We start from the raw sequence: 12,187 nt of genomic DNA on the forward strand, positions 1-12,187 counted from the left end.
TACAGGAGAGAGCTTTTGCCAAAATTCCCATCAGCTTGTCCCCTGCTGGTGCAAACAAACTGTAATCACTGTCATACACTGGAGCATACATTTGACTCACATTGCATAAATGCACTAGTAGACAGACGCTCATGTGTACAACTGCAAGAAATTAAAATATACATTTAAACTGCATGTAGAAGGACTTTACTTTTCATAATGGTAAATTTAAGTGTTGAAGTGAGAACAGTTGAAATAAAAGAGTGAGGGTTTTTTTTTTCCCTGCCCAAAGCTCATGACAGAACTAACTAAGCCTGCTGATTTAGATGAACAACAAAATCACACCCAAGCAGAAAAATCAAAGCCATACAGTGTTCAGAAATCACAATGTCTTATTTTTAAATAATCATGCTGACAATGCAAAACATGGCCTTGTTATATACATACTGTTGGTCCCTGAAGATACTTAATAATTACATATAAATGATTTAAACTTCTCTAAAAATGGCCATTATAAATTATCATTTCAATTAATACAATGCATTTTGTTGATTGTGCAAAACAGCATTGGTCCAATGGCAACAGGAAAGGCAGAGGACCTCAAGCACTGTGTGCCTGTAAGCTACAAATATACAAATATGCCACAAATAAAGCTAATTTGGTCGATTCAATACTGGATACAAATTCATACAAAAGTTGGGTAAAACCAGCTTGAATCTACAATTCACTTAGCAGACGATTTTATCCAAAACAATGTACATCAGAGAGTAAGAACAACAAATGCAAGGATCTAGAAAAGAGGAAACAATGTCAGTCAGTGCAAATGATCAGCTTTGAGTCTGATTAGACACACAGGTGCTGACAGGCACAGAGGCAAAGCACAACATTGACATCAGTTCTTGAGAGCTCTAATCAGTATAGAAACCATCTTAAAAATCGTCGTTATCAAACAAAACCATTGTGTCTACTATTACCATCTTCATCAATAATATCCAGACCGTCATCATCATTAAGTTAGTAGGTATTCATGAAAGAGCTGGGTCTAACTCTAGCTTTTTCTTAAAGGTGCAGAGGGACTCTGCAGATGGAATGGGGTTTGATTGTTCATTCCACCACCGGGGGGCAACAGAGGAGAAAAGTCTAGTTTAGTCTAGCTACAGAAAGGGTTTGTCTTTATACATTGTAAGTGCCTCTTCTGATTGGTTTTCATTTGCTCAGAGTCTTGTCCAGGTTGTTCTTGATAGCATCCAGGAAGTCTGACGTGTTGACATAATGTTCATTCAGCTTGCAGCTACAGGATCACAGAGCAGGGGTTAAATTTGTAATAAATTGTAGGACCAAAACAACAACATGCACCACACACTCTTAACATAGAGGAGACTCACTTGGTCAATCCATGGATGCAGCCTGCAAGGTCCTTAGTCATCACACCGTTTTCCACAGTTTCCACACACACTTTTTCTAAAGTCTGGCAGAACCTGGAGGTCAAAACGGAGAGTGATAAATGATTAGGGTGGGAAAATTTCAACAAAAAAAAAAAAAAAAAAAAGTTAAATAAGGAAATACTTTATCAAGTCAGGATTTCCATCCAGTTTGCCTCTGTGCTCCAGTCCTCTGGTCCAAGCAAAGATACTGGCAATGGGGTTGGTGCTGGTCGGTCGTCCCTACACAGAAAGGACACAGCTCAGGTTATTGAAAGTTCAATGTGTTTGCATTCAGGTCTACTGAAGAAGCTTTTGACTTCATCTTCTACGAGGATGATTTACTGGAATTAATTTCCTGAGTGAAAAAGGTGCAACATGGTGAGACATGTCTGCTTGAGTCTGAATGAACTGAAGATATTTACGCTTAATAACACGGCTCAATTCAACTTTCAAAGCCCATTATAGTTCTTCTGAAGATATTACAAAAAACATGTAATGTTAAACTCATTTAGCCAGGTGTCTATGGGATTTAAGTAAAAAAAAAACAAAAAAAACTATCTGACATTAAGCAAACTATTATTTTTGATGCTGAAAACACATCATGAAATTCTACAGTAAATATTTAGCCAAGTGTAAGTGTTACACAATGGACTGAACCAGTCTTGGTGTAGTAAATATACTCCAGTGTAGAAGAACCGATGTTTGCCAGTTTCCCCTAACGTAATTATACACTTCTAGGGGTGTGATCTTACCCTCTGGTGTTCACGGTAATGTCTGGTGACCGTGCCGTGTGCAGCCTCAGCCTCAATAGTCTTACCATCAGGACAAACAAGAACAGATGCCATCAGACCCAGAGAGCCAAAACCTGGACACAAAGACCAAAGTCAACTCACATTCAAAACATTGAGAGAAATCTCCATGTTCTGCAGAACTACAGTACATTAAACTGAAGATTTTACCCTGAGCCAGAATGTCTGACTGCACATCTCCGTCATAATTCTTGCAGGCCCAGACAAATCCTCCAGAGGACTTCAAGACCTGGGCCACCATGTCATCAATGAGACGGTGCTCGTACCAGATCTTTAGCTTGTCAAACTCTGGCTTGTACTTCCTGAAAAATAGAGGATAATGAAAAAGCTTAACTTATTAACCTGTATCACTTAATGAAGATGGTACATTGTTTATCCACTGTTTAGTATCTAACTTCTCAAAGATGTCCTGGAAGATGTCTTTGAAGCGCCCGTCGTAGGACTTGAGGATTGTGTTCTTGGTGCTCATGTACAGAGGCCACTTCTTCTGGATGGCATACTCGAAGCAGCTGTGAGCAAATCCACTGATCGACTGTGTGCAGAGAAGATTACAAACCATATCACTACGTTTTTATCTAAAAAAAATAGAACTCAATTCATGTAAATAAATCTATAACCACACTCATTATTACCTCATCAGTGTTGTACATTCCCATCCCGCAGCCTCCTGCAGGGAAGTCATACACCACCCACTCCCTCGGCTTGCTACCATCATTCGGGGAAAACACCATCTTGAACTTTCCAGGCTGGTCGACAACAAAGTCTGTGGCCCTGTACTTTGAGATTATACATCAAAACTGGCATGTGAGACTTTTCTAAACTCCGTTCAAAAGCATCTTTGGAAAAAAGCACGAACTCACATTTACATTTCTTACCTGATCTCCAAAAGCATGTCTGCCGATGACTATGGGTTGTATCCAACCGGGAACAAGACGAGGGATATTTTTACAAAGGATCGGCTCGCGGAAAACTGTCCCACCCAGGATGTTCCTGATGGTGCCGTTTGGACTCTTCCACATATTCTTTAGCTTAAACTCTGAAAGAAAGAAAAATCGACATTCACATCCATACAACTGATACTTACTGTACGATGCTATTGGTTAAAAATGTAATGCTTTCATTATTTGTGGTTTAAATTCGAGAAAGTAGCAAATTCAGCATATAAATAGAACAGCATTTGTCAAACTTACCCTCAACTCTGGCCTCATCAGGGGTGATGGTGGCACACTTCACAGCCACGTTGTATTTCATGGTTGCCAGAGCAGAGTCAATGGTGACCTGGTCATCTGTCTGGTCCCGGTAGGGCAGACCCAGATCAAAATACTTCAGCTCAACATCCACATTGGGCAAGATGAGCTGTAGATGTACAAGATGTGGACAAAACATCTTAACTAATAATTACAGCCCATTTTGATTCTGAATACAACCAACTTATAGCCTTTCAAAATAAAAGGCTTCTATCAGATTTATTTTTCCTTGACAAGCTTGACTTGTCTCTACCTTCTCTTTAATGAACTCCCAGATAATGCGGGTCATCTCGTCTCCGTCCATCTCCACCACCGGCTGCTCCACCTTGATGCGCTTGGTGGCATCTGTAAAATGAACCTTTAAATTATCCAACATGCTTTATATTGTTCATCAATGGACAAGTTTTACCATAAAACAAACAGAACTGTGATTATACAGAATAAAAGTCCATTAGACTTTGCGACTATGTCGTAGTTAATTTATTAAAATGCATCGCAGTGGCTACAGTTGGTTAATACAGTTAAACATAAATAAGATTATAAAATCTTTTTCCCTTTAATATCTGTTAACACTAGAACGACCGGCATTCTATCACTACTAGAAAGACCATAGCGGTCATTTTGGCTGTTTACAAATTTTTTGCATAATCATTTCAATAATCAATATCAAATATAAGAATAAATGGATCTGTAATGTCGTGAAAGGTATAATAAACTTCAGGACACAAACATTAAATTCTAATGAATTTGAAATTGGAATAGTTTATCGACAACTAGGAAACAGCAGCCGGCGTTTTTTGCGAATAGCAATGATCTCTGTATCATTCTCAGGTTCAATCTCAGAGCCAGAGTCAGGTGAAGTTTCGAGAGACCAGGAGACATCACCTTCCGTATCTGAACCTGCGCCTCCATCAGACTCTGCCTCATCAAGGCTCTGGAGCCTCTGTGGCAGCAATCCTCCTCCTTCCTGACATTTCGTTCTACTCTGTTCTAAATCAGATCCTAATTTACTCATGTCTGCCTTTTCAATGTTGATTAATTCAAATGTATGTCTCCTATTCTTTCTATATGGTTTTAGACGGGTAAGCTTTCTTTCCTCCTTGGCTTGAGCGTTATAAACAATAGTTGCTAGGCAACAGCGATGCACACCTTCAAGTAGGGGTGGGCGATATAACGATCTTAGATCGTGAAGGATTTTAACTTGCTGACGATCTCCCAAAGCAGGGAGATCGTAGAACCGGGCTAGTGTGTTTATTCTATCATGCTGCAGTTTACGCTCCAACACAGACGCGTCTCCCCCTCCCCGTCTGCGCCGCCGCGGTGAAAACGAAACTCAAAAGTAAAGTCCGCAAAAACAACTCCATCTCGGTTATGTGCAACTGTTCTGATAGTTTTCCAAACCGACACGCTGTGAGCAACAGTTAACTTATCTGCATAGTTTGCAGAGTTAAATTTACATCTCAGATAGCGACCTCAGAGAGACGTTAACAGTCAGAGACAGACAGGGCAGAGCTCAGACAGTCAGTGGAGATATAACCCCGGTGTTTAAAATGTTGCTGTCTGTGTTTTCTGCTCTCTCTCAGTTTTTAAAAGTTACTATCAAGCCTCTCCACCCGACGCTCACCTGTTGTGATAACTGAACCTACAGGGATTACACTAAACGATGTTACAAAGCAGCAGGCAGGTGAGAGTGAGTAACCATGGTGACTGTCTGTCTGTCAATCAACAATGTCCCGCCCCCTCTATGAATTAAACTCTTCTGTCAGCAAAACTTACTTTGATCATGTGTCACAGAATGAACACATTCTGTATTATGATTGATTATATATAAACTAAACTAAAGTTAGTCCTATGATGTCATAAAAAACAACAAACACTGCAGAGCCTGTATGAAGCTCCAGCTGGAGGAACTCTGCAGGGCTAAAATAGAACAGGAACACAAGAACTTGAAGTCTACATGTTTTTAAATGAATGCATCACTGCGTGAAAATGTTCCTGATGAACATAAAAAGAGGACACAGAACTAAATCATCATTTCAAAGTGGTGAGGAAAACCTTCAAATTGTGCATAAATGTTGATCAAATTGAGGGAAAGACATTTCTGTTGCTAAAGATACAAAGATGTTTTTCAAACAGATTAAACTTGTCAGCACAGTTTTTGTGCATTTAAAAACATTATACAGGGAAATAAGTTTGGTTGAACAGGTCAGCAACTTACAAGTTTGTCTAAAGAACAGTATGAAAAAAATCGTGATAAAATCGTGATCTTGCCCCAAAAAAATCATGATATGATATTTTTCCCATATCACCCACCTCTACCTTCAAGAGTGGGAAAAAGTAGGGAATACCGAAATGATACACTGGCTATAATACATGCAGTCAATATGCCCGCTATGGACTTTCAAGGTAGAAATACTCAAAACTATTTTGTGTTTTTGATAAAATAACAATGCTAGAATAAAATATAGACACATTTAGGAAAAGTCATGGTCCTGTAGTTACATAGGTTTTATTTTAAGTAAGTTATTACATTGTAAAATTAAAAAAACAGTCAAAATGACTGCCTTGGTCTTCCTAGTGTTAAATAATAAATAAAAACAAACCTTTATTTTACACATTCATTTTTTGTTATGCAGTTTAATCTTAAAAACTATGAGCCTAACCCTCTTTTTTATTTTGTAGGTTACTCTTTTTATGGAATAAACATGAATCTTTATCAGACACGAGCCTGACATAGTCATACCATTTAACTTTTGTTGTTTTCCTCAGTCCTCATTGTCAAGGGAAACTATATATGTTTAATGTTTAAGCTGCCACTTCTTGTTGTGGTTGTCAATTTCTTTAGTAAATCATCATTTTAAGCAGGAAAAATGTGAGTGTACAAAACTAAAATATTTCCATTGAATTTGAATTAATTGATAAGGTTTATTAATTTGGCAGCAGTGGCTCGGTATAAAGGGCGTGGGTTGGAAACTGGAGGGTCACAGGTTCAAGTCCCAGTGTGGACCAAGTCTAGAAATGAATCTGTAGGTCACTTCCAGAGCACTGCCGAGGTACCCTTGAGCAAGGCACAGAAACCCCCAACTGCTCGGTAACATCATTCATGTGGAGCCCCCTCGCTCTCTGACCAAGTCTATAGCAGCCTGTATCACAGCCTGTGTTTGTCTAACAGAGTGTAAAAGTAATTTCCCCTCGTTAAGGAAACCTTCTGCTCATTCTTCTTCTTCTGTAAAGAGATTAGTAGAGAAAACTGAAGTACACTCATTCTGATATTTGATATTTAGCCTCCACAGTCTAATTACTCAGGACAAGGCAGTATCAGGGCACAGTCCTGCTGAGGCGGTTAAACTACAAGAGATTGTGACCTTGGGATTGTGTGTCAGCTTTGATAGCAGTAATTACCTTTCTGTACCTGACAACACGTGGGCTCACGTGGGCACCAGCTTCATTACTTTCTTTATAACAAGAAGTAGGCTACATATTCACCAAAACATCAGTCATCTCTTCTGTGGAGTTCTCAACAAAGTGCTCCTCAAGATGTAACCTATTTCTTAGATTTGTTGTTTTACATGTTTTTTTTACATCTACACTCTTTCTTTTAAGAGTGATTCAGTGTTGGCAAATTGCCAATCAGCCACATAGACTTCCTACAGTCTTTCACTGTTTCCTACTGTTTCAGAGTCCTTCAGATAACACTTCTCTGTTCACACTGCGTTACACACAGCCAGGTGACAACATTATAATGTCGAGAACCACACAGTAAATGTTGTGCTCTTTTAAGTCATGTGAGTCATATGTTGGTTGAGTCGACGGCAGACTTACAGTTTCTGTGGTGTGGTGTGAGGAGGCAGACGGTGGCCGGTGAGAGCACCGCGGGGTTTCGAGACAGAGACACTGCTCTGGACATGCAGCTCACAGCCTTTAAGTAACCCGCCATGTTTACTACAGGTTGATGTTTACGTTCACGACCACGAAGACTTTTCGTATGAATGAACCAGGAGCCAACCGGTACACTGTACAGGACACTCTTCTTCTTTGAGCTTTGGTTGTAATCTTTACTTTTTCATTACTGCCATCTTGTGGAGGTAAATAACGCCTACGGGTCAGTTTGATTATTGCTTTTTCCCACTAATCAAACTGACCATAAATGTTCTGTCTTTCCCTCTTTCACCAGACTACAGTGTGCTCATTATTTTAATGTGTCTAATATGAATTTCCTGGCAAGAAATTAGCTCTATTTTTCAACACAATAGGCAACCAATTGGAAGATCCCCTATTAAACTGTTCTTTTAAGTTTCTCCTGTTAATATGATTAATTAGGTTAATATGACCGCTTTGTGGTTCCACCATTAATCCACCATATATTCACTATAAACTGAGTTTAGGCTACATGTCTTCTCCATATCTCTCGATCCCAGTGCTGCTCCCTTTTATTCATTCTTGCATTGCCAATATTTTCTGACTTTTATGGGACACCTCTGAAGGAAGAGTAAATAGGCGAACAATAGTTGTGCAATGGGCCTATCAGCTACCCTACCCACTCCTGCAAGACGTTACATAAGATCTGTCACTTATTTACACATTTTTCATGTATATTAACTTTTTCCTTGTCGATCTTGAGTCAAAATATGCTCACCATATATTAGGTTAGTTCAATCTCCAGTTAACATTTGTAATCATTTTGTTTTCCTTACTATTTCTATTGCTTCAATTCCACACTGCCATTTTCCATTTCAATATTTTACTATTTTAGGAAGGACTCTAGTGTTGAGGGACTCTAATAATTTACTTTGTCTTGTTTTATTCCCAAATGTGTTGAAATCATAATTAATCTTGATTTCAGGTATCCAATTGCCATGAAATTTCTCTTAATCAGCCGTCATTAACTACCATTCCCCCTTACCTTGTGTGCTCAGGGATTTCCAAATATTTACTTTATATGGCCAATCCCCATTCTTCCCTTTGTACACATTTGGAACCTATATTGAAGTGAATCATTTTGACATGTGAAGACATTTATATTGAAGTCATAATTCTTGTGAGGTAGGGTGTCTTCACATTCCACTAAATATGAAAAAAGATCTAAGAAATTAAAAGCATGGATAATTTCTGGATTAAACCTCAAAACGTTTTAGTCCTCTTGAGAAACCAGGCCTACATTTAGGATGTAGGACATACAGTATTGGATTTGCATACACTAGGCACTTTGTCTTCTAAAGGGATCTAAACAGCCATAAATAGTTTTTTTATATGTGTTATGTGTGGTTCAGCTGCCAATTAGAAAGCACCTAAAGCATATACCAACAACTGCTTCATAGTAGTCTTAAGTTTCTCACTACAATAAATACAACTGGTTTCACCTAAAACCAATCTGAATATCTATGTAAATACACTGACCGCCAAGTTAAAAAAAAAGAGGGCAAAATCAAGTCCTTATCTGGAAATGTAAATAAATAATATTTGCACCTTCACTAAAAGGTACTTTCAACCAAAGTCTGCTTAATTCTGTGGTCAGGTTATAAAGATAAATAAATGGACAGATAAACAAAAAGCACCGACAACAAAACTTTCTTGTAAAAAAAGGATATTTACTGTATAAGCCACTCGATGTATCTCAATAAGAAATATCATGGACTCAAATTCACAACTTAATGGAAAAGAATACAATCAATCAGTAACAATGGGATGGTGAAGTAGAAATTCTATTGAACAGTCAACTTTGAGCTTGAAGGGAAATCCAAATGATTTGATCAGGCACTTTGTATGAGACACATCAGGCAGACAGCGCTTTCAACTACTTTGTCACATAAACAAAGGTAGCCTACTAGTAACAAACATAACCCACAGTAACAAATATCACTCACATTCAGAAACAAAACATACTTAGATTCTATCAGTGTGCCACAACTTTCTGTGTAATTGCCGGTACCAATGGCTGTTGTTTAATAAGGCATCCAGGTCATAAACAGATCTAACTTAAGCTGCTTTATGTTGTTGTTGTTTTTTTTTTTTAAAATAAATTAATATTAAGTGCAAGGTTGACATGTGTCAATCTCCATTTCAACAAAAATATCAGCGGTTCTTCTTTACAGTAAAGCTACTGTAGTTTACAACTGTAAATATAAAGACATGAAAAAGGCAATCATTTGTCTCTCAAATTGACACGGGGCAAAATAAAATAAAGAAAACTTCCTGAACTATCCTCCTAATAAAAAGTTTACTTAAACTTCAACAAGATGATCTCCAGAAGCATTTAAGTGTTCATACCAACAAAGCAAACCAGGACTACAAACTCTAAGTAGTGGCTGCCAACGAGCCTTTCTTGTCACTGAAGAAGCTTCTGAGCATGATCACTTGTCCGATGCCGATGACAAACAGCAGGATGGTTTCTCCAATGGACCAGTAGCTCACTCGCTCGAGGAGGTGCTCCGCTTTAATGCGGTCATGAGCCTCTCTTAACCTGTACCATGTCTGAGACTCAGCCACCGAATTCAGGATCTCATGGAGGGAGACACAAGAGGACTCCATCTGAAAGTAGTAAAAAAAAAATAAACACAGATTCAACAAGAGCATGGTGACAGCCTGAGGTGACTTATAGTGGAGGATGAGAAACACATACACAGAATTAAATCATATTCTCTGGACTGCACCTCAACATCGTCCTCACATGTCTCAGAACATCTAAATGGCCAGAATTTATATATTTCTATTTTCTGTAAACTTCAGCTGCGTGTTGACCTGCTGTGGAATATGTAGAGCATATTCAAAGACTTGCAACAACAACAAAAAGCCATTCAACAGCTCTAGCTTCACCTAGTGGACTTTATGTGAACTGTGTCACTTCTGAACTGTCATTGCTGCACTTGTTACCACTTCATCAACAGAGTAGCCTCACTTAAATGCAACTCACTCAGAGTGGTACTGATCTTAAAAAGGGGAACTATGGGGCGCTGGTGGCGCAGTGGGTAGTGCGCGCGTCCCATGCATGGAGGCTTTAGTCCTCCAAGCAGGTGGCCCAGGTTTGAATCCAACTTGTAGCTCCTTTCAATCCCCGCTCTCTCTCTCTCCCTGATTTCCATCTCTATCCATTGTCCTATCTCTCCAATAAAAGGCACAAAAAGCCCCAAAATAAAAAAAAAAGAAAGAAAGGGGGGAACTATATATCATGGTTTTACTTTAGTCTATATATTTTTACCTTTTGTCTGCACACCAGAAGTATTTAAAAAGGGATTAGAAACTGAAATACAGTAATAAATAGAGTATTCAGCAGCAAGTCAGTGGGATACAAACCAAAGCCCTGGTTTGATCATTTTGACGACACATTTTATTTTTCTCTTAACATGATGTGAGCACATTTCATTTCTCCTGTGTACCTCAGACTTACCTGTGTCAGCGCTGAAGATCTAGTCATGCTCTCCAGGAGAGGCTCCTCATCTCCATGGCGGAAGTCGAGGTACACAGTTTTATCTGTGAAAGTGGAGAACTCATTGCTGAAGCAGACCTTGTAGACGCCCTTCATATCCGTGGTGTGAGAGAAGCTGTCATACTGCTTCTTCTTCTCATTATACAGGACGTTGTCCAGAGGATCAATTACGAAGCAGTCCACATCATAATTTCCTCCTGAGATGACCTATATGGAGAAAAAAAACACATTAAAGACTTGATGAGGCTGATGATTGAGGATGAAGAGTGTAAACAGAGACATGTGAGGTAACATATGTTACAGCTGTATCATTTGGATTGTGTATTGCTGAACTGACTCAAACTCGCTCTGAAGAAAATAATTGGGTGAATAAGAAAAAAAAAGTCCCGACAATGAAGTTTAGAAGATTATTGTAAAACGACAGGATGATGAAGTTGTCAAATGTGCACCTCAATTCAAAACAGTTGTAGTTTTAAATAATGTGAAAAACTACAAACTCTTGTGCATTTTCCTCCTTTCCAAGAACAAGACACATTAACACGCCATTAAAACGAGTCAGTATCACTAGTGAAAGAATAACTTTTGCAGCATATTGCAGGCACAGAGTAAAAGGGAAGAGTGTTTCAACTTACTTGGAAGTCGAAGTCAAATCTCACATCTTTCTCCAGCTCCTCGTAGAAACACTCCTTTTCGTTGTCAGGGAGCTCAAAGGTGAGCTCGGTCCCAAACACCACTAACACATGTAGCAGCAAACAGCTCAGACCCAGGTACAGCATGATGAACACTTAAAGCTTCAGCAGAACCAGAGCAGAACAGACCAGTGTAGCTTTGGTGATGACAGTGCTGTAGCTCTGACGTGGCACCAGCACAGCAGACTTCCGGTATTTTTGTAGTCCTTTTTTTTTTTTTTTTTTTTTCGCGGAAACTAAACGTATAACTTTTAATCGGGTCATAGATAGCTTACATAAGCACATTTAAAGATACATTTATAAATACTTATCAGACAGCCATAACATGATTAATCGCAGTAGGTCTGCTTTGCGTCCAGTGGTGAACTTCCTGTTTTCAAAATAAACCCAAACTTTTAAAATAAATTAGTCACAGTCGCCCCCCTCCTCCTCCCACACACACACACACACACACACACACACACACACACACACACACACACACACACACACACACACACACACACACACACACACACACACACACAGGATTCAGCTCAACATTACATTTTAGTCTTGACTGCACAAAAGACAGAATCCATAGCTAAGAAAGTATTCAGATCATTTTGATTATCAA

At 38.9% G+C, this 12,187-nt stretch overlaps 1 protein-coding gene across 1 annotated transcript; it reads right to left on the minus strand.

The window, feature by feature from the left end:
- Positions 1 to 170: 170 nt before the first annotated feature.
- LOC109999774 (isocitrate dehydrogenase [NADP], mitochondrial) lies at positions 171 to 11,739 on the minus strand. The gene is made up of 13 exons (XM_020654941.3): positions 11,515 to 11,739; positions 10,813 to 11,089; positions 7,282 to 7,401; positions 3,713 to 3,804; positions 3,403 to 3,568; positions 3,088 to 3,248; positions 2,845 to 2,988; positions 2,608 to 2,744; positions 2,363 to 2,514; positions 2,156 to 2,268; positions 1,546 to 1,643; positions 1,365 to 1,457; positions 171 to 1,270 (listed from the first exon to the last, which is right to left on the minus strand). Exons 1-13 carry the CDS (start codon positions 11,656 to 11,658, stop codon positions 1,186 to 1,188), a joined length of 1,782 nt encoding a protein of 593 aa, XP_020510597.2. The 5' UTR covers positions 11,659 to 11,739; the 3' UTR covers positions 171 to 1,185.
- Between the last annotated feature and the right edge of the window lie 448 nt (positions 11,740 to 12,187).

The sequence above is a fragment of the Labrus bergylta genome, chromosome 3 (genome assembly GCF_963930695.1).
Source record: "Labrus bergylta chromosome 3, fLabBer1.1, whole genome shotgun sequence".
Lineage (NCBI taxonomy): Eukaryota > Metazoa > Chordata > Actinopteri > Labriformes > Labridae > Labrus > Labrus bergylta.

Bases quoted from the DNA above. Each gene is read 5' to 3' on its own strand.
- LOC109999774 (XM_020654941.3), bottom strand. From the start codon at position 11,658: ATGCTGTACCTGGGTCTGAGCTGTTTGCTGCTACATGTGTTAGTGGTG. The intron at 3,569-3,712 runs GTAGAGACAAGT...GTACATCTACAG, and splicing joins GGGAGTTCATTAAAGAGAAG to CTCATCTTGCCCAATGTGGA. The intron at 1,458-1,545 runs GTATTTCCTTAT...TTTGACCTCCAG, and splicing joins GGAAATCCTGACTTGATAAA to GTTCTGCCAGACTTTAGAAA.